Below are 21,232 nucleotides of genomic sequence, written 5' to 3' on the forward strand. Positions count from 1 at the left end.
GACTGCGATTTCAATTATATATACGTATATATATTAAACACATGGCAATACTTAATTACAACTCTATCAGGCAAGGTATTGGGATTCTCTTTTATTGGAATTGTAGTTTACCGTTGGTAGCCGTAAATTTCGACTTTACGTATTATTATTTTAACGGCCACGTCATAATTTCCAAATATAATATAATTATATTTTAAAACTATCATAAATAACAAAATAATCCCAGTTTAAATCTTCTTAAATTGAGACATTAATAATACAACAAGTGGAACTAAAGTTTGTTTCGTCTTTGTGTACGACCCGTACTATTTTGATGTAACAGCAGCACGTTTCTGATGGTTGCCGGAACTTGAAGGTGTGACCGCTGCAAGTGGACATATTCTAGGACTGTAACATGTCACAGTATTTTTTATTTTATTGTGCCAGGTTTAGCGTAGATTCGACTGTACAATGGCGCGCGTTGTGAAAGTTTTCCGGACATTGCGTAATCATTGGAAGAAGTCTACATTTGCTGTGTGTGTCCTATCTTACGGAAGCCACTGGCTTTATGGGAGATACTGGTTAGTGTCAAAAAGACAATATAAAACTGTATTTATATATTTGGTTTGACTAATTTTATCATTTTAGTGATAATGTTCTGCGCAGAGAAGCTTGCCTCGAAGCTAGGGTAAGTCCAATAAAATTCCCATTTCGGAGCAGTGTAAAATGCTGAACGTATGTGTAAAAAAAAGAAGCTTGATGTCAGAAAACTCCTATGAATTGTCGTCGAAGTTCACACGCACGTCTCTTCTTATGCCCACTTCAACCTCTGAAAATACTAAAATCATTGACAGCTTTTTTTATAGCCATTATAATAACCAAAAACGATTTTTTAATTTCTTATTAGGAATTCGGGCGACAATTAATAGCGCCAAATGAACGTTTAAAGAAGGCTACCGTGATCCTGAACCCTGCAGCTTGTAATGGGTGAGGAAACGATATCTAAAAACCCTTGAATTCTTACTTAATGTATGTTTAATTTGCACAATTCTTTTTCAATCTTGCAGGAAAGCCAACAGTTTGTTTGAAAAGAATGCTGCTCCTATTTTACACCTAGCTGGCATTGAGATTACAGTAGTGAAGGTATTACATTTGTTATATTGGAATTGTTATATTGGAAGCCAGACTGGATGTCGAGACCACGAGTATGACATTATGCCATATATGTGTGTGTGTGTGTGTTTGTGTTATATCCCTCCAGACGGATTATGAAGGTCAAGCCAAAAAAATGATGGACCTCATGGAACACACAGACATGTTGATTGTGGCCGGAGGGGATGGCACTTTGCAGGAAGTCGTCACAGGTTTACTGCGGAGGTCAGATCAAGTAGGTTTACCTAAATAAACTGCTTGTTGTAAGGTGTCCTTGAGTTCTTAGAAAGGCGCCCACAAATGTATTATTATTATTATTATAAATAGTGAAGATGGGAAATACTTTTGACATTTTATCAACTGCATTTGTGTTTGTACTTCACCTATAAACGGTTTATGTCAACAGGATTCGTTCAGTGGCACACCAATTGGATTCATTCCACTTGGCTCTCGAAATACTTTGAGTGCCACTCTTTACATCCTCAGTGACAACAAAGTCAAGTGAGTATTAAACTTTTCGCGATAGGTCTGATTCATCACAATTTCATCCCGTGTCACACTAATCAACTTGCGTGGCGGAAATAAGACAATACCTGTAAAGACAATAAAAGCATTTCACTTCATGGAGGCAGTACTTCCAAATTTACACATTGTTTAATTTCACATTTGATGAGTGGCCAGCCTATCTAGAGACCCAACTATTTGTATCCAAGCACTTAACAAGTAAATGTTGCGTATTATGTCCCCTAGACAGCTGGCCAAAATAAAACCTCTCCTCTCCTCTCACATGAACACTTTGAGATGGTAATTCATGCCTTTGTCACATCCCGGCTCGATTACTGCAATGCCCTTTACTTTGGAGTCAGCCAGTCCTCCATTAAGCGCCTTCAGCTGGTCCAGAATGCCGCCGCTCGCCTCTTGACTGGTACTCGTAAGAGGGAGCACATAACTCCTACTCTGGCATCCCTTCACTGGCTCCCCATTCATTTTAGAGTTATTTTCAAGATCCTCTTATTTGTTTTCAAATCTCTGAATAATCTCGCGCCACCTTACCTCTCTGAGCTCATCCGCCCCTACACACCTGCCCGGCGCCTCAGGTCTGTGGACCAGACTTTATTAGAAGTACCAAGAACTAAACTGAGGCTCAGAGGGGATCGAGCCTTTTCTGTTGCTGGTCCCTCTCTCTGGAATGACCTCCCACTAAACATTCGGCAAGCCTCCTCGCTGCCCATCTTCAAAACCCTCCTCAAAACTCACTTGTATTCTTTGGCATTCGACTCAGCATGACTTAGATTTGTTCTTGGTTTTACTGTTTGGTGCTTTCTACCGCCTTTATTACCGATTTGTCTTACTGTTTATTGTGCATGTTAAATTGCTCCATGTACAGCACTTTGTATGCAGCGATGGCTGTTTGAAAGTGCTCTATAAATACTGTTGACTTGACTTGACTTGACTTGACTTTAAAAAAGTACATTGATCCATGTTCAGTGGTTTATTACAGGAATCCGTGATTGTACTGATAGTTTTCTGAATGTTGTATCCCCTTTCTTTCGTCCTGTTTTAATTGTCTATAAATGTGCAGGGAAATTACGTCAGCAACTCTGTCCATACTGAAAGGGGAAACAGTGCCTCTGGATGTACTTCAAATCAACGTGAGAGCCTCAGTTAAATACATTAGTAACTCATTTGTTTTGATGAGAGATGATTTTTAGTCTGCGTTTTAAGATGAATTTAAACATTCAGGTCTGTGGTTTTTCAGACGGAGACAGAGAAGCCCGTCTATGCTCTGATGGGACTGCGTTGGGGTGCTTTTCGAGATGTTTCTGCAACTGTTAGCAAGTAAGACTTCACCTAAGGTGTATTTTCTTTATGTAACATTGTTCATGTCTGGATATTTTAGTAGAGGTTGATACAGATACCACAAATCCATCTTTTATAAGGTTAAAGTGGTTGGACTACGACAATCGTCATATCACGACATTTCAAACAGATTACATCGATTTGATGATAGGGAAATTCATTGGAATTTAAAAGAAGCGGTATAAGAAGAGGTCTGAACATTGCATAAAATGTACTGTAATAACCCAAATCTAATAGTATATTTACATAAACAGTTGAAGGTTGTCTGATTATCTTCATTCAATTAAACAATACCGTTTTGTTTGTTTGGTGGTGGTGGTAGGGCTGGTTCGTAATTGAATGTTTTATCGTTCATTTTCATTTTATTTGTTTAAGTTGAAATAAAAATATAAAAGCAATGTATGTATGCAAATGTAATGTTTTGATTTTGCACCCTTTCCATCTCCTTTCCTGAATAGCATTAAATAAACTTACCAATGTTTTGCAGATATTGGTACCTTGGACCACTGAAGACAAATGCTGCTCATTGGTTTCGCACCTTTCGCGTAGGTTTGTCATTCTGGACAAAACTTAAAGTGTCTGTAACGCAATGCTTATGGTGTGTCACTATTTTAAAATGACACAGGAGTGGCCCTTACTACATGATGTCACAATGACTTATTTGGCTCCCACCCTTCGGCCCCCCGACATGCCTCCTCATCAGACTTCCAGACCCAACCTGCTCTATCGCATTGTCCGCAGGCTTAGAAACTACTGGAATCCACCCCCAGAAGGTATTGTTTACTAGCGGATGTGCTGACTACTGTGTTTCAAGAGAGCATTCACTCTCGATTAATGTTTCTGCAGAGCCTCCAAAAGAAGAACCAGAGCAATGGGAGCAACAGAAGCTCTCTTCACTCGAGCTGTATATTCAAACACACAACAAGAACCCTGTTGAGCGCGTCAGTATAACATGTTAAAATCAGACACGGAGTGCACTGATAACACTTTCTCACGTTTTTCTTTCTCCAAACTTGCAGCACATAAATGACTCCATGATGATTTGTGCCGAGTCTGACAACTTCACTGTTAGCGAATTCATCACCGTTGGGTTGGTGTCTTTGTCTACATTCAACACAGAAATAGAAAAAAGTGAAAATATGACAAAATAAATGTTCTTCCCCCCGTCTTCCTGACAGAAAACAAAAACATAACGACCCAACGATTTTCAGTGAAACCTCCACAAAACTGGAAGCCAGTGCTTGCCGGCTGCAGCTGCCAGAGGTCATTTCAACAAACCTTCAACTACGACAACAATGATTAAGATAATGTGACAACGTGTGAAGTCAAGCAGGGCATGTCTCAGTTTACCTCTGTTGTTGTCACCCTGTAGGGCACCGGCGGCTTCTTCAACATTGACAACGAGGAGTTTGAGGCCATGCCTGTGGAGATAAGACTGTTGCCACGGAAACTACATTTTTTCATGAGTCCAGAGCGCCGACAGCAACTTCTGTCACTTATGCAGTGAAGAGAAACTGGAGAAGACAAAAACAGCCTCCAAAAAACTGCCATCCAAGACCACCTCACGCTGTCCTCTGAAACACACAAAGATCATGTCTCTTTACAGCGTTAAGTAGTCATGAACTGGTATCTTTTAAATTTCTTCTAAAAATATTGTAGGAAACAAGATCATTTTCAATTACATCGCATTCTCATCTCAGCCTGTATTCCATATACATTGTCTTAATAACTTTATTAAAAGGCCTTTAGTCGACAGTTAAGTGTGTCTTCTTTATGGTGCTTCTCCATAAATAACATTGTCATCAATCATAGTCATGTTTTAACAATTAATTGTCCTATAAAGCTCAGTTTTACAATGTAATTGTGGTGATGACCAAAGCCTCGATACCAAAAGACTGTGCCACTGTGCTACAAGTCAACCTTCTAAAACAACACTAAAATATCCAAGTCACAATTTATTCCCACCCTTTCAAAGAAAAACAGTGGCCCTCGGTATTTGTGGGGGATAGGCTTTGGGCGGGCGTGTGAATAGCAAAAATTTGTATATAATCGCTTACCTTTTTTATTTTTATTTTTAAACCACCAACATTTTTGAGAAAAAAAGCCCCCAGAAAACCCACCAATAACCGTTTTCCATGAAAAACGCGTGGCTCCTCAAGAAAAGAAAACTCTTAGATTTAGCTCATATATTGGATTCTGCATGTGTATCTAACAATGAGTATAAATTCAGATTTGCTAGTGTATTTTCTGTGCTGCCACTCTAAACATCGAAATTAAATTTCTTGGCAATGCAAAAGGTTGGATCGGAAAAAAAATGTGAACACAAAAGACAATCAGTCAATATTTTATTGTCATACAAAATACAGTGAAACAGTTACTCATGCTATTGACTATGTGGATATTAAATGTTTCATTACAATGACTTGTTGATATACGTTACAGTCAAGTAGAAAATGTACACTGTGTGCAATAATTTTGCTGTCTTGGACATTCAGTGACGCTTTGTACAAAGAGTAATTGTAGCTAATGCTGGTACGGATTGGTGAACATCTCCACAATGAGTCTTACACAGTTGTGTATTTGAGTGGACGTCCACCCACATTTAATATACCGGTACACCAGGAATGCAAATAATGTTGGCTGCTGAAAAGTAAATAGACTGGTCCAAGGCAACAGATCATTCATATGTGCTGAGGAATATTGTATGTAGGTAATCTTTGGACTAACACATACAGTATAACATTGATCCACTGATCAAACATATTTCCTTAAGGCCCCCTTTACAAATAAACAATGTATTTTTTTTGTTTGTGTTTTTAATATGTACAATACAAATTGCACTTGATGTTTAATCAACCAGAGGGTCAAATCACAATTAAGGCTGTTGGACATCCTGCTAAATCAGTCGCTCTCCGCCTGGATAGGATGCTTCTCGTTTAGCCAGAGGTATACGAGACATTTGAGAACTACCTCTGTGAATCTACTGTATATTAGGCCCCAGCCTCAGTGTTCCAACATGGAACAAAATTATGATCAATATATCATATCAAGGCTGGCACTGTGATAGATTACTTCCACAGGGTGCCAGCAGTGTTCAAACACACTTGATCCCACTCCAGACTTGGATATACTCAATGAGACGGAGATGAAAAGAGAAGCGGGGGAGGTTTATTATTTATTTTTTTATTTTGTGAATTTCAATAAGGGTTTGAAGCTGCTGCCTAACTTTGCAACACAAAGAGAACTTTGTCATAGAGAAGCAAGGAGGAATCCCTTGGCACTCCTTAAAAGACTCTTCATTCAAAAAGCTCTGAGAACATGGAAAAGCAGAAGAACAGCCTTAGCAGTGTTTTAGGAAACATCCTAACAGGCTGCCTACCAACAATACCACGACACACACATCCCCTTAAGTGTCAGAAATAAGTCTATTTCTGTCCATCCAGATGTCATTTTCTCTCAGCTATTGAGTGTGAATGCTGAGAAAGATCTGGAAATGCCCCAAAAACCATTCAGGAGTCTTAATGCTAGATAATACATCATAACAACATAGTGATGTAAGTTCTCTCACTAACCACATCATCATTCTTTTTGTCCTGAAGCTCACCTCTTACAACTATTGGTATTGTAGCAGCTCACATAGCAGTAGTTGGTTTTGGTGCAGCTGCCCTGTTCCCCCTTTGACCGACTGGCAACCAGAGCAAAATGCAGTCCGGCGCTTTTCCCCAAACTGCAGTGGGATGCTTCTGCTAATACAGTTACTGCGAATTGCTAGTCTCTCAGCATTCACACACTTTTGGAATCAGAGCTACCTGTATCTTATCCATGGCCACAAATGTACACGTACCTTCCCAAACAGTAAATATTAAGTATCAAGAGAAGCTTTGATTACAAGTAACAAAACATTGCACCCTAAGGTACAATGACGTTTTTTTTTTTTTCTGAGTGTGTAAGATGCAAGATCAGCATGTGCATCAAGAAATAGTCTGTGGCAAATGGAGCAAAAAGATGCAGCATTCATAACGTTGTGTCATAGAATCACATTCATTTGAGAACTTAACTCATTGATGTAACTCATGTTAAAGGTGCCAAAAGGTTTTTACGAAATACTATACTGTGGGAGGCTGATCACGGACAAAGATGCAGACTTGTATTGCTTCACAGATGTACAAGGATCACAGCAGAATGACAGTCCAATTGAATTCCAGCGCTAACAGTGCACAGTATTAAGTGATCGGTGCACAGGGAGGCTCCCTCTCCTCCATGCCATAATGTTACCGAGCGCATATCCAGTGTTGGAAAAAAAAGCACAAACAAAAAGATTACCGTACAGTAATAAGATGGATGAAAGAGCACAGCACCATCAGCCAGGAGTGAGTCAATTCTCCTTAAACAGCCAGATGACACAATGCACGTAAAAGAAAACAGTGACAATGGGGGAAAAAAAGCAGGCAACAGATGAAGGCTCAGGGTGAAAGTAGTGTCTCGGTGTGTGTGTGTGTGTGTGTGTGCGGGTCTTCAAATCACCAACAACCACTGTTATCCAGTATTTCCAAGGCTAGTGGCAGCAGAGGTTGTCTATAACAAGAGTGACGTCAACCCCGTACACTTCCAGTAGCTCCACCAGGAAGCAGCGATCGCCCTGGGGATCCAGCCCCATGGCCCTCACATGCTCTGCCGTCAGGGTTGGATCAGCACTACCTGCAACCTCTAAAATGATCTGGAAGATGCGGTTATTAAGCTCCATGAAGAACCTAGAGGAGGAATAAAGGTTCAAAGTTATAAAAATCCGTCAAGGTGATATTGTGGCTGCCTGGGACTATGGCTGATCTGGTGCACATTAATAAGTTTACGCACCCCTGTTTTGTGATCTAAGAAAAAAAAACTGAGACCAACCTGTACAACTCAATTGAAAAGAAATAATTTCACGAGGAGAGGTAAAAATAAACAACTGTGATTATGTGGGCACGCTCTTGTATACATCCTCATACAAATGGGGATGTCACTGTGTTTAGAATTAACCAATCACAATCCAAGTCATGTTAAATGGGAGTCAGCTAAGCAAAGACACGTTAAATCGTGGCAGATGTGTGCTGACTCCCATTTGACATAAGTGAATGTGATTTGTTAAGTCTGAACACAGCCACATCCGATATTGCGAGAGGGGCGCACACTTGTGCAACCACATGATCTCAGTTGTAGTAAGTTGTTGTTGGGTTTTTTTTTATCCTACCCTGATTGAGTTGTACATTCGAGATAACATTAATGGTGGAAAAAATGGTCATCTTGGTCTCGAATTTTGTACTGTTGTTTTTATACTTTTTATGTGTACTGTATATTCTCGAAGTAAACTTATCAAGTACTCACACAATAAAAAGATCCTCCTCATTCGATGTACAGTCTCCATCCACCTCCTGAGAGTACAGCAACATTTGCCTAGAAAATCATTTGGCTGTTAAAACCTGATACTTAGTCTGGATAGATCCAATTTACAGAGGTGGACATTTGTCAGTGTGTTAGTCCAGCAGTCAACTTTCGTCAGTATTTCAGGCCTGCTGATTCAGCCAAATGGCGCCGAGAGCGTACTTACCGGTACCACGTCCCATGCGGATGTCGCACATCTGACACGCAGCCAAATAAATAAAAAATAAAACAGTGCGGTATACCGCAATGATGTGTCCCATATTGTCTTTTTTCCCACTGATTACCAAGCTGAGTGTGTGTGTGAGACTATTGTTTTTATTTACTTGAATTTGGTTGCATGTGTGGCATATGGGTGTGACGTGGAAATTATTTTCTCGACGCCGCTTGGCTGTCGCTGTCTTAGGGACGGATTGGGCCCACGTGAGTTGGCCTGAAATACTGATGGAAACTGAGTGACGGACAGACGATACCCCCCTGTGCCAATTCATAACTTAACTGAAACCACTAATCTTGAACATGGTCCATTCCAGAACATTGCCACCATAAAACAGGTATTAATTGTTGCTATTAATCAACGTATTATGAAACATTGTATCATTCATTACTTTCATAGAAGGATGAAAAGAAATCAACCACTGTATAAACTGTGTACTCACTGTAAACCAGTGAATCTTAACTCATAGGTCAGAACTCAAAAGTGGGTACCTTACAGCTAGGTATGACTTGCATTTTATTCTTTTTTGTTTGTTTGGTTTTCAGAACAGTACAGAGGCGTACAAAATCCCAACATATAAAACACAATATTGGCTAAGTATGAAGAAATGTTGCTCACTTGCGCACCAGTCACCAGCCACTCTATCAGCTTGGACTTCGGCTAGCGAATCTCATAGCTAGCAATATGTTTTGAAATGCCCTTTAAAATGTAAGTTACTATACATGTAACTTTCAATAGGTAGGTGTGGGTACCAGGGTAACAACAGTTGAGAAACACTGTCCACAACTTTAATGAGGAACGTTAGGAAACTCAAACTGCCTTCCTCAAAAAATGCAGCATGATTTTTAACATTTTCAAGTGTAAAAAAAACTCAAATGGAAGCGCCAAATAACCAAATAAAAACATGTACTCAACTTCAGCCATTTAATTTCCCCCCCATCCCAAATCCATGGTAATAACAAACAGCATTTATGTTTTTATGCTTTTTCAATTATTTATTTTGTTTTTTTAATTTTCTAATTTCAACTGTAATTACTAGTAAGAAGTATCCAAATAATGCATGCCCAACTGGCAGCGTGGAAAACATATCAAAATCCTGTCAATATGTCCCATACCTTATAAAAAGACAATACAAATCCAATAAAAAGTCAGTTTCATGATGTCAGGATTTGGACTTGAAAAGATTAAATTCTATAATATGGATGAGGCAATGGTCAATGCATTTTTAATCATTTCAATGTATCAAGTAATGCATATATGAGTCAAAATTGACACGATCCGTATCACTTTCCATGCGGTGGTGTTTCAGCATTATATTACACAGTGTTGCATACCTCTGTTCGCTCAGTTTCCTGTACCTCTCCTTATCTGCAGCATTCAGTCGCAGCAGAGGCAGCAAATGGCTCCTGTGTGTTTTCACATTTTGGTTGTCGATGTACAGATCATGCAGCTCTTTCTTCTCTTCAAAAATCTTCTCTGTGGTGCCTAAAACACACACACAGACATGTTTGAAGACTTATTTCGCATTTCATTTCCTTAGATTCCATGCATGCTTCAGTGCACTTATTATCCATCGAGGTGCACTCACAGGCCACATATGACATCTCTGTTTCCAGTGCAGGGATGTCAGCTACGTTGATGTAGAAGAAAGGGCGTAATTCAGGCACAGACATTCCAATTCCAGGCAAAGAGACATTTGCCAGGGTGCAACAGCAGTAAACTGAGACAGGAAGATACGATAACAACAATTGTATCACAATTTCTTTGCAAAACGTGGATATTTGCAACAATTGGGATTTGGGATTCCCCAATTTGGATGTCACCATTTATCATGCCTTATCCGATCAGGTGCTCATAAGCAATGTGACACCGGTTGACCAATGCCAAAGCAAGACATAACTCCATGTTTCAGGTTCTCACCTCTATAGCAGACAACGCCTACTGGTGGTGGGGAGAAGATGAGGAGGCGCTTCCGAAGCAGTGCAAACTTCCACACCACCATTATCTGCTCCCCAAAAAACTGGACAAACTGAGACATGCAGCCGGCTGGGTGAGTGATCTGCCGAAAGCCAAAAAGGTATCGGGATGATGCTGACAATCAACACAGCAGAGAGAGTGAGACTATTTGATGCAGTCAATCATACCTTCATTTCCGGATGCATACAGCGGTTGATGGTGGTCACACTCCAGGTAGGGCAAACAGTGACCAGGCCATTTCCTGTCGGTGGAAGGATGGCCTTCTTATCCTCATAGAAGGCCTCCAATGGAGAATAGTGGCCTGGATTCTTTAACTGGAGTCTAATCAAGTGATAGCACATAAAACGATAAAACCAACTGTATCTATTCAGCTTGATATGAATCCACAGAAACAAAGCCAGTTTTATCATACCGTATGTAGTGCTCTGAATTTACCTATCAAAATTAAACTCATTTTAACCCCTTCAGGGACAGCGGTTACTACAGTGGACATCTTATCATGTTATCAGGTTACAGGGTGCATGAATACAATACAATACAATACAATACAGGGGTGGAAATGATTTTTGTTTGTTTGTTTATTTGATTTGATTTATTGAGAAAAAAAATAAGTTGTAGCCCTTCATTACACGTTCTTGAACTTTGGCCTCAATTGATACTTCCCTTTAACTGTGACTGAGTCATGTTTTGTTCTGGTACATGTTTGATTCGATTTTTAATGTTTTGTGTGTGTGATAAAGCACAAACTGAGTTCCAGATTTCATGCTGAGACATCATGCAAAAACAGCACATGAACATTGCAACTTAACTGGAACTTATCTTGAAATAAGACACGAGTTTATTTTGACAAAGGTGATATGATTGTCTAAGAAGTGAATGAATTGAACACACACGGTGTCTTACCTGACTTGGTTTTCCAGGAAGTGCATGTAGCGGTACAGCAGCGTGTAGGAAGGAGACAAAATTCCCACAGACTTCATCCTGGCTCCTCGCTCCAGCTCATTGTCTACAGGCATGTTAGCGAAGCAGGCCAGCCCGAAGTAACAGCCTTTGCGGAAATATCTACCGGGGGGGTCAGACATGGCTCATGAGTGAGCACGGAAACACGAGTGCAATGATAACGCTTAGTGGAAGAGAGGGGGCAGGGGGTAATACATACATAAAGTCGTTGGTAATCCTATGGGAACCACTGGCCATGGCTTTGAATTCAACTCCATCCAGATTGATGTCATGTGGTTGGCACCACTCGACCATGTTTCCTGTCAAGGACATACACGCAGTTACACATGTCATCATGTGCACTGCCAGTGCGATACTTTCATCATGAACACTTCCTCTTATTCAATCAGTTCTAGTAGTAGGAAGAGGTCAAGCCTGGCGGGAAAGCAATGACTCAGCGACTGAAATTGACTTCATGTGAAGCTGGACGATGGGAAGTGACAACAGATTCCGAACAAAACAAAACAGAACAAGCTTGCTATTTCACCGAGACTCGCATCTTATTAAGTGGATGGCTATACTACTGAAAGATGCCAAATGGGTATTGTTACCATATAGTTTGAAAAAAAAGAACATAATACATCAACATATTGACGTATTGTCCCACTGAAACTGCTCATCCATGTTCCCTCACCCAGACTTGATGCATGCATCCATGTGTGCGTTTCATCCTAAATTAACGATGTCCAAACTTTTCCTTCCGAAGGACGCATGCAAATCAAAAGATGAAAAAGGCCACTTTAATGTTCGTCACCTGTACTTTTTAAACATGCTAAAATCAATCCATCATTGTAAGTGAAGTTAAACTGATGATGATAAATCGATTATTAGCAGGCAAGAAGGCAGATAACTGATAAATATTTTCAGTTAACAGGAAAATATTGGCATTTTTTTTAAAACAAACTCCAACTCACCCTTGGAAGATGCAAAATAATTACGGTGTGCGTTATTTTTCCATAATATGCACTTAAACATTGAGTGTAAATTCAATCCCCTAATGTGCATGTGGGGTGCATGTGAATTTTGATAATGATTGGTCGTAGTTTTTTTTTTCACATTCTTTTAGACTGTCCCTTCCAGTGACTTAAAACAATAAATGCAAGTTTTTAGGGATCAAAACCTGATGAACACTTGGACCTACTATGTTACTGTAATGTGTGTCATTATAGTGGTACTTGGAGAGCTAAGTCTTTTTGAAGGTGGTGATGGGGTGGTGTTGAAAGATCGACAGCCACTGTATTTGAGAATTAGAATGCTACATCTTGCTCACCTGACCGTGTATTAAAGGTGACTACAAACACAGCCACGATGTGGTCTTTCTCTTCCCACTGATCCTTCACTGTCAGATCCGGGATGGGAGGTATCGGCTGAGCCCGAGTGTAGCCGGGAAGCTTTTCCCAGCCCATCGGGCTTCTCTCTTGGTCGTCAACAACAGCTGTCGGGCGGCAGGTGACGATGGAATTGTCGTTCTTCCTGCCAATGTCTGTCACCTTGAGGCAGAAAGGTGCCGAAGTTTTTTTGCCCGACGTCGCATCCGTTTCCTTGGGCACCACAGGTGGTGACTGAGCCACCTGGTTTGGGTCGGACGACGGTGGGATCTCCTCCCAGTCTAGTAGCGGGGCTCTGTCTGACTTCTCCACCATGGTGCCGCTGCCGTCCAGGGCTGGCAGGCCGGGGGGGGGGGGGGGGGGGGGAATATTTACGAATTCGACGTCCACGAGAATCGACAAGGCTAAAACTGCGTCATGGTTTCCTCCGGTTTGCAGTGTTGTTTTTCGTCATTTGTGATCTTTTCACATCGGTGATGGGGCGTAAGATCCTCCTCCTCACTTTCTCTCTCGCTCTGTTTTGATGACGCAACTACTTCCGCCCACGTGACCATATTACTAGCTCCGTTTGGACATATCGTGACCTAATTTGGTTTGTATTTTATCCGAAATCTGCTCGCATTCTTTTTGAGAATATCGGCTTCATCGCTCCTATTCAACGCTGTTTCACTTTTGACATTAAATATATAATTATTGGGTTTTAAAATGTAGCGCATCATTCAAGTATGTTCAACACTTAAGTTAAGTAGCCTACATAATTTGTAGTAAACAAACAAAAAAGTAAATGTTATAAGATTTGCGAACACGAGTTTTAGTGTACGAGTGACGTGGCTAATTAAACATTAACCCGGTGACATCGTTTATTTAAACAGGAAGTTATTTACATATGAAGCGGGAACGGTTCAAGCGTGGTGGCAGCGGTGGTGAGGAAGGTGGGTTCCTTGTGTGTATACACGATAAATGTACAACAACGTTTTACTGTAACACGATGTTCTATGCACCCAAGAGGAAGCAGCTTCTTAACTCTCGGATTCGCAGGGAAAGTTTGCCCTTCGGCCTAATTAGACCATTTCCGCTATCAACTAGCCCACAGCGTACCAATAACAATAATGTGCAAATGCTGAGATGCGAGTTGTGTTTGTAGGAAGGTTATTTGCAACATATGCCGATCCAAGTAACTATTCTCATAATTTGTGTAGTTTGTTGACAGAGAACAAGTGAATGAAGTGTCTTCTTGTGAAAGTTTTTGTTTTGGGATTTCTCTTGGAAGGCTGTGAAACCATATACAGGTATCTATAAATAAAAAAAAAACTCGTATAATGACTACATATAGTCCTTCATAACAAATTGATGGATGACGAGTTTTTAAATCAAAAGTCAAATAAAATACTGTAGTTTAAACTATCATAAACGTTACTCTTAAAAATTATGACAATATCTCAACGTTATTGGAAGGGAAGACATTTTGCAAATTTGACACAGATTTTTGCAAGAAGCATAATGTAGACACGGCTGTGATTTGCTGAGGTTGGCCACATAAAATGATGTAATGTGGCCAACTGGATCTGCCCCCAGGTCTTAGGTGTTTCACAGCTGTGTTGTAAATGAAGGCCACAAAATGGCGAATTTGTTCGATGAGATCTCCCAGCGGCTGGACTTCTCCAACTGTGGAAAGGAAGGCAGTGACGATGGCAGCCATAGCAGCAGCAGCTGCAACAGCGACAACAACTCTGATGACTGCACATCCAGGATGCCAAGTCCCAGCAGCCCTGCGTGCAGGACACCCAGGGTGCAGCGCCACCGCAGTCGAAACAACACCTTATCTTCACCTTTGAGCTGCACCAGCCCCATTCCTTTTGCCTCTTGGAAGAAGCTGAGGCTTTGTGATTCCCCCAACACGCCAAAGGTAGGGGGAGTCACTCTGGTCCCAGTTTTGGTACTCAAAATAAACCTGTAAAGTCAACCTTTTTCTGTTACCCCACCTCCTTTAGAGTCTGTTGTCCAAGTCATCGCAGCCTTTTTCCACTGCTAAAATAAATCGACAGCCAAGGACCCTGCGTTTCACCTCGGCTGTTGCAAGCCTCATCCAGGCACCTTCAGTCAATGTGAACCCTTTCACCCCCAATTCGGAGCGCAGGTTCAGTGAGCAGCAGCAGCAGCAGTGGAAAAGCAGCCACAGGAGTGATACTGATGCGGATTATGGGCACAGGTAATCCACTACCTGACGGTTAAAATAATTCAGCACGTTACTTTGGGTCCCTTAAAAAGTGAGAGACATAAATACAAACTACTGCAATTTCTACACTGTTCAACGTTTTGGGATTTAAATAGCAACAATTAGAAGTTGAAAGTCTGGAGATAAGGCATAGTGACGTTTGTTTCATTTTAAATCTATTTTGGTGGTGTTTAGAGCCAAAAAGAGGAACGGTGTGGCTGTTCCAATATTTATGGACCTGACTGTACCTGTTGAGAGAATCAAATCTGTGGACCATCAGTCAAAGGCAACCTTCTTAATCACTCACTTTTTGCCTCTGTGTCACATGATATCATGACATGTGCCAGTTTACTCCCTCAGCGAAAATTGTGTTTTGCAACCTCTCTGGTTGAACACAATCTGTTGTGGGAAACCAGTCCAAGGTGTTGAAATTTAGAATTAAAAAAAAAAAATTTGGAATCATCATTTTCATCTGTTGCCATCAACCTTTACTAACTATCCCAGGAATCTTAACATTCATAATGATCATACTATTGTCAGCATAAGTTAACCACTATCTATTCAATAAAGATGTAAAAACAATAAACAGCTTAAATTTACAAATGCTTGTTGCGTGAGTAGTTTTTATTGTAAATGTTCCTCATGCAACTAAATATGTCGGTCCTCATTGTCACATGCTGCAATTGGTTGGAAAGCAGTCTAGGCTAAAGCCTGAATCTTGCCCGTAAGTCAGCTGGCGTAGGCTTTATTTAGAGCTTAGGGTTATTTAGAGTTTAGTTAATCGATGAATCGACAACTTATCGACAAGCAAATTAATCAATTTTTGACAATCAATGAATAGTTTAAATGACCCCCCTTTTTTTTTTTTTTTTTAATTGTCCAAATGCAGTTCAGCTTCTCAACAGTAAACATTATCCAATTTAGGGAGTCCTGCACGGAACAGGCCTATTACCGGTATCTTTAGAACAAAACATTTATTTGTACTTTGGAAAACAATGATCAACACTTTTGCCTATTTGTTACGGACCAAACTAGTAACGGAATCATAATTGTTCATTTGAATTATTCCATGTTTTTGAATAAAGGCAGAAAAATTAAAATCCGATTAGTCAACAGATAAATCAATTATCAAAATAATAATTAGTTGCAGTGCTAATATTATTATTCAAGAGACAATTCATCTCTTCAAACCCCTTGTTGAAACTGACCCTTCAATGAGGTGTGTTGTCAAAAAACAAAGGAAAAGCAAAACATGAGCAAAGAAGATTCTTTGATGGCGGCTAAAAAAAGATCGCATAGTATACGTAGCAGTGATGTGAACTCAGGTTTGTGCGACTTTAGAGCCCCGCCCCCTAAACAAATAAAACAGAATTTGAAATTCTACCACCTTTGGAGCGTTTGACTTTAGACGTTCCTACATTTTAGCTTTGGCATAATCATAAACGACCGTAGAATTGTTCCTATTTGTCTTTCAGGATGAAACATAGCCTGACATCATCAGAAGAGGATGACGAAGCCTTCCTTCCGCCAAAGGTACAACTATTTTTATCACTTTAGCACCTCCCTATCAGAAGCTGCGTCATCCTTGGCTGCCTCCTCCATTCTTTTGCTTTTTCAAACTGATAAGAATGCCAATTCATCTTCCGGGATTCCTTGACAATCTCTGACGGAACCAAAGCTGTCAGAACGTGCACACAGGATGGAGGACTATATATGGTGGCACAAATGACAAGTCCCCTCCTGGTTATTACCAAACTGCAGATTCAGCATTGTGACACAAGTTCTGTATTTAGAGATGCGTTGGCCCTCTGTGTGCGTGCCTGTGTGTGCAGAGGCAAGCTGTCCAAGCGCTCATGTTGTCGCGCTACGAGAGTGAGTTCCTGGAGCTGGAGCGTATTGGCGTGGGCGAGTTTGGAACCGTTTACAAGTGTGTGAAGAGGCTGGATGGTTGCCTGTATGCCATCAAACGATCCCGACGGCCCCTCGCAGGCTCTGCGAACGAGTGAGTTGGCAGTACGACACTGCCAAGCTTTTACTTCATGATACATTTGATTTCCTTAAATGATGACTTTTTCTCTTGGCACTGTGCCCCAAATAATCGACTACCTCTCATTGTTAATAGACACCACCTTTTTCCGCTTACTTTATGTTAAATATTGGGTGGTGCCACTAGGGGAGTGACAGTGATTACTGTCATTCCGATCATATCTGTTGCACTGTATGTCACAGTGAGACCTCCTTAACACAACATCCCGATGCACATTTGGCAGCAGATTAAATGAAACACGAAAGATTAGATTGAGCACTCTCACAGTATTGTGTCAGTTTTATTTCTATGCATCTGGATTAGACTTGACCTCTACAATATACTGTGCATTGTAGCATTCACTCAAATGGTTCGCAGATGTTTAAGCTTTGGCGAGGGTCTACTCTTGTTACACTTGTTGGGATGACAGTACATATTGAATGAGCAGTAAAATGCATAAAAGTGAATATCCTTTTAGGCAGCTGGCTCTGAAAGAAGTGTATGCACATGCAGTTCTTGGCCACCATCCCCATGTGGTCCGCTATTATTCTGCGTGGGCCGAGGAAGACCACATGATTATTCAGAATGAATACTGTAATGGTAAGTTGTTTAATCCCCTACCCCCTTGATTTTAAATTTATCTGCATTTGTGATTTTGCTAACTTCACCGCATGTGCGTGAGCTAGGTGGAAGTCTCAGTGATGTCATCAGGACAAAGGAGATGCAGGGGGAGATATTTTCTAGAGCCGAGTTGAAAGATTTGCTTTTGCAAATGTCCATGGGTCTGAAGTACATCCACAGTTTAGGACTTGTGCATCTGGACATCAAACCAAGTAAGTTTGCTTTTTCTTTTGTCTTTCACTAGGCATAAATTTCAACTCACAAAATTGACTTTGGTACTCATCCCAACGAATGCACTTGTACTGAACAGTTTTACTGTAAATTTCCTTTTGTATCTTCAGGTAATATATTTATCTGTCAACGTACCGTCTCGAGCACGGCAGGTGTGGGGGAGAGTGAGGAAGAGGAGGACGAAGGAAGTCACCCAGCAGGGGTTGTGTACAAAATTGGTATGAATGATGATGGATAAATGACTAAATGGTGTGTTTCCACCACAGGAATTAAGAATTGTTGTAGGTCCAATGAGTGTTTGTACCACAGGAACTATGTCTAAATTAAGTTCCACTATAATTTATCAGGGCTAGAAGAACACTTAGGTAGGGCAGTTTTACTTTGAAGAGGTCCAGCAACCTTTGGGGATGGAGTCTCTTTGGAACTTATTAGTTCCAAGAACTACATGTACCAAGAAGTAACATTTCTGAAACTGTTAGGCTAAGTGTGTCTTAAATATGTTTGAAATCCTTGTTTCCCCCTACAGGAGATCTGGGGCATGTGACATCAACCAATAATCCTCAAGTTGAGGAAGGGGACAGCCGCTTTTTAGCCAAGGAGGTTCTTCATGAGGTAAAATGTAGGCCACAAAAACGAAGTGAAGTCGTGTTGTAGAGTGTTTGTGTTTTTCATGGCGAGCTCTCATTCATGTACCAGGACTACACCCATCTTCCCATGGCAGACATCTTTGCTTTGGGCCTTACCATGCTGCTGGCAGCGGGGGCTCCACCAATGCCCCAAAATGGCGATGAGTGGCATCGGCTCAGAGAGGGCAACCTTCCCATGCTTCCAAGGGAGCTCTCTGCTCCCTTCAGAGGGCTGCTTCAGGTATCCCTTGCTCTGTCAAGCTTGCTTGGGATTGTCATGGAAAGTGCAGGGTAGCCTGTACTACCAGAGACAAATTCCTTGCGTGTTCTACATACTTGGCCAATAAAGATGATTCTGATTCTGAAAATAGCTGGATTGCTCAGACAAGACGAGACCGTTTTGTTTGCATCTTTCTTTTAGTTGTTGTTGGATCCAGACCCCACCAAACGGCCCTCAGCCAGAGAGCTTTGCAAGCACAGTGTCTTAAGGCAGGAGAGGACTGGAAGACTGGCGGCTCAGCTACGCCGAGAGCTAAACGTAGAAAAGTTCAGGACAGCCATGCTTGAAAAGTAAGAAAGAAACATTAAGTTTCATTTACACTGCAGGTCCAATTTTCGACTTATAAATGAATGCCCACATTTTATTTTTATTTTTTAAAGTCTATTTCCATATACATTTCAAGTGACAGCATATCTGTTATGGCTCTGTTTGAGCTTTATTTCAATAGTCATACTTTTCGTGAAACGTTTGTTTGGGGCTGTGCGTGAGATTTTTATGTACATTGGGTGCCTGAGTTCAAGGGTTTGGTAAATCATCAACTCGGTAATCATGTGAGGTCAGATTGTTGAAGTGCACTATTTAATATGACCAATAGGTGTCACTTTTATCATGCATGACTTTTGCCTAGAAGTTATACGGTAGTGAAGCAGTTCACATTATTTTGATTGCTTTTTTATTATCAACCTGGAGGTAGGTATTCTTTCACGGATGTCACCACTGAACGCCTTGTAAGCGTCCGCATTATTTAAACTACTTTGACATCACGTTTAAACATTAAAATCATGATAGGTTAATCTTTAATGGAATGACCCAAAACATAGCTAGCTGTGACGTCAGCTTGCCTGAACCTGAGCTGAGCTTGCTGTTTCTGGACTCAGCATGATATGTTCTCTGTGGGAACCCTTACAATCGCTGCGTTACATGGCTTAATCACCTCTTAAAACCATCAATAAGGCATACAACTATTCCTTGTATTTTTGGAACCGTTCAGAATTAATGGATACCTAATAAGACAAAAACATCTGAATAAAATCCATCATACTCATCAGAGACACTGACCTTTTATGACTTAATGTAAGCAGATTGCTGTGTTTTGCAAGTCAAACTTGGCTTATTCTGACCAAGCAATCAGATGATGGGGAGAATTCTGACATTATTGAGGGCCAGCAAGCAGGCCCTTTAAAAAAATACTAATTTAATTTTAATCACAAAATACTAATTTGCGGGTTGAATTCTCAACTGAAATCTGGGCTTCCCCAGATGCACCCAAATGGTGTGCACCTTTGCTGAAAACTGCAATTCAATCTGACATGGATATTGTCATCCATTTTCTTTAGTGCTGGCCAGCCTTGACCACGAGTTTACCATTTCCATTAAAGGAACTCTTGCTTACTCAACTTTTCAGTAGGGAGCAACTGTATACATTTGAATTGAATGGCCACAAATTAGCAGATACCGGGTACTTTTTTTTTTTAATCGATCCTCTTTGAGCACCTTCACTCCAAAGGTCTCTGCACACCCTTCAGTGCAGCCAAGAGAAATGCTATGAAATGGAAGGAATGGAAAATATTTAATCCAATTTCATGGAACAATTTTAAAAATTTGGCTTGTACATGTACATAGGTCAGTGCTTCTGATGGTGTATGGTCCAACAGAGAAGGCCTTGCTGACCCTTTTGTGCCACCACTGTGAAATGTATTAAAGAACAGTTTTAATGTTGTTTTTGCACAGGGAGCTCCAAGAGGCACGCCAGGCTGCTCTGTCCCCGAAGAGCCCACTGCCTGGCTTGAAATTTCCTGGAAAGACGGGGTCACTGCCAAGGTCTGGGAGGAGGGTTGTGGGTAGAAAGACTGCACGGTCCATGAGCTTTGGTTGTCCAGGGTGTGAAGTGTGATGGGAGGAAGCCCGATCCACAAGCTCGTCCCGTTGTGTGCATACAACTGTTTTGCTGGTTCTGTAAATGATTGCAGTCAGTGGCAAGCACTACACCAGAGTTCCTCGCTATTTTTTTTTAAACTGTGAATAAACATTTTAAGGGTTTTATCCATTTTTTCCCCTCGATTCATTTCTGTTTCGTTTTCTGTATTGAGACGAACGTGTGTCATTTGAAATGGGGATAAGCAGTAGATGAAAGTGAGTCAGAGATGCCGAGGGGACTTTCCATAGAGTTGTTGTTCATGTGATCGTTCTGTCACCACACTGACTTATGTTGAAAACGCCAACAAGGTAACAGTAATACTGTGGTTAGGCTTTCCTTCCTGTTTAAAATATTTTATAATGCAATCTGCTATCCAGTTTTGATT

General features: G+C 40.8%; 3 protein-coding genes across 3 annotated transcripts; 2 read left to right on the forward strand and 1 right to left on the reverse strand.

Annotated features, from left to right (window-relative positions):
• Nucleotides 1–327: 327 nt before the first annotated feature.
• On the forward strand, nucleotides 328–4,746 carry agk (acylglycerol kinase). Its single transcript, XM_086109442.1, has 14 exons — nucleotides 328–560; nucleotides 628–667; nucleotides 887–966; nucleotides 1,047–1,122; nucleotides 1,241–1,366; nucleotides 1,538–1,632; nucleotides 2,714–2,783; nucleotides 2,891–2,970; nucleotides 3,479–3,536; nucleotides 3,617–3,764; nucleotides 3,838–3,932; nucleotides 4,011–4,081; nucleotides 4,170–4,254; nucleotides 4,364–4,746. Exons 1-14 carry the CDS (start codon nucleotides 451–453, stop codon nucleotides 4,496–4,498), a joined length of 1,269 nt encoding a protein of 422 aa, XP_085965568.1. The 5' UTR covers nucleotides 328–450; the 3' UTR covers nucleotides 4,499–4,746.
• A 577-nt stretch (nucleotides 4,747–5,323) lies between these two features.
• dennd11 (DENN domain containing 11) lies at nucleotides 5,324–13,438 on the reverse strand. The gene is made up of 9 exons (XM_086109441.1): nucleotides 12,873–13,438; nucleotides 11,763–11,862; nucleotides 11,507–11,665; nucleotides 10,771–10,924; nucleotides 10,547–10,685; nucleotides 10,215–10,346; nucleotides 9,961–10,111; nucleotides 8,356–8,424; nucleotides 5,324–7,742 (listed from the first exon to the last, which is right to left on the reverse strand). Exons 1-9 carry the CDS (start codon nucleotides 13,243–13,245, stop codon nucleotides 7,547–7,549), a joined length of 1,473 nt encoding a protein of 490 aa, XP_085965567.1. The 5' UTR covers nucleotides 13,246–13,438; the 3' UTR covers nucleotides 5,324–7,546.
• Nucleotides 13,439–13,475: 37 nt separating this feature from the next.
• wee2 (WEE2 oocyte meiosis inhibiting kinase) lies at nucleotides 13,476–20,976 on the forward strand. Its single transcript, XM_086110207.1, has 13 exons — nucleotides 13,476–13,522; nucleotides 13,803–13,862; nucleotides 14,506–14,836; nucleotides 14,922–15,139; nucleotides 16,621–16,678; nucleotides 16,978–17,147; nucleotides 17,650–17,771; nucleotides 17,858–18,004; nucleotides 18,134–18,241; nucleotides 18,550–18,635; nucleotides 18,720–18,890; nucleotides 19,071–19,219; nucleotides 20,661–20,976. Exons 3-13 carry the CDS (start codon nucleotides 14,549–14,551, stop codon nucleotides 20,821–20,823), a joined length of 1,680 nt encoding a protein of 559 aa, XP_085966333.1. The 5' UTR covers nucleotides 13,476–13,522; nucleotides 13,803–13,862; nucleotides 14,506–14,548; the 3' UTR covers nucleotides 20,824–20,976.
• Nucleotides 20,977–21,232: the final 256 nt, after the last annotated feature.

Source organism: Hippocampus guttulatus, chromosome 4 (assembly GCF_054856545.1).
Source record: "Hippocampus guttulatus isolate MCC_2025c chromosome 4, RoL_Hgut_1.0, whole genome shotgun sequence".
NCBI classification, from domain to species: domain Eukaryota; kingdom Metazoa; phylum Chordata; class Actinopteri; order Syngnathiformes; family Syngnathidae; genus Hippocampus; species Hippocampus guttulatus.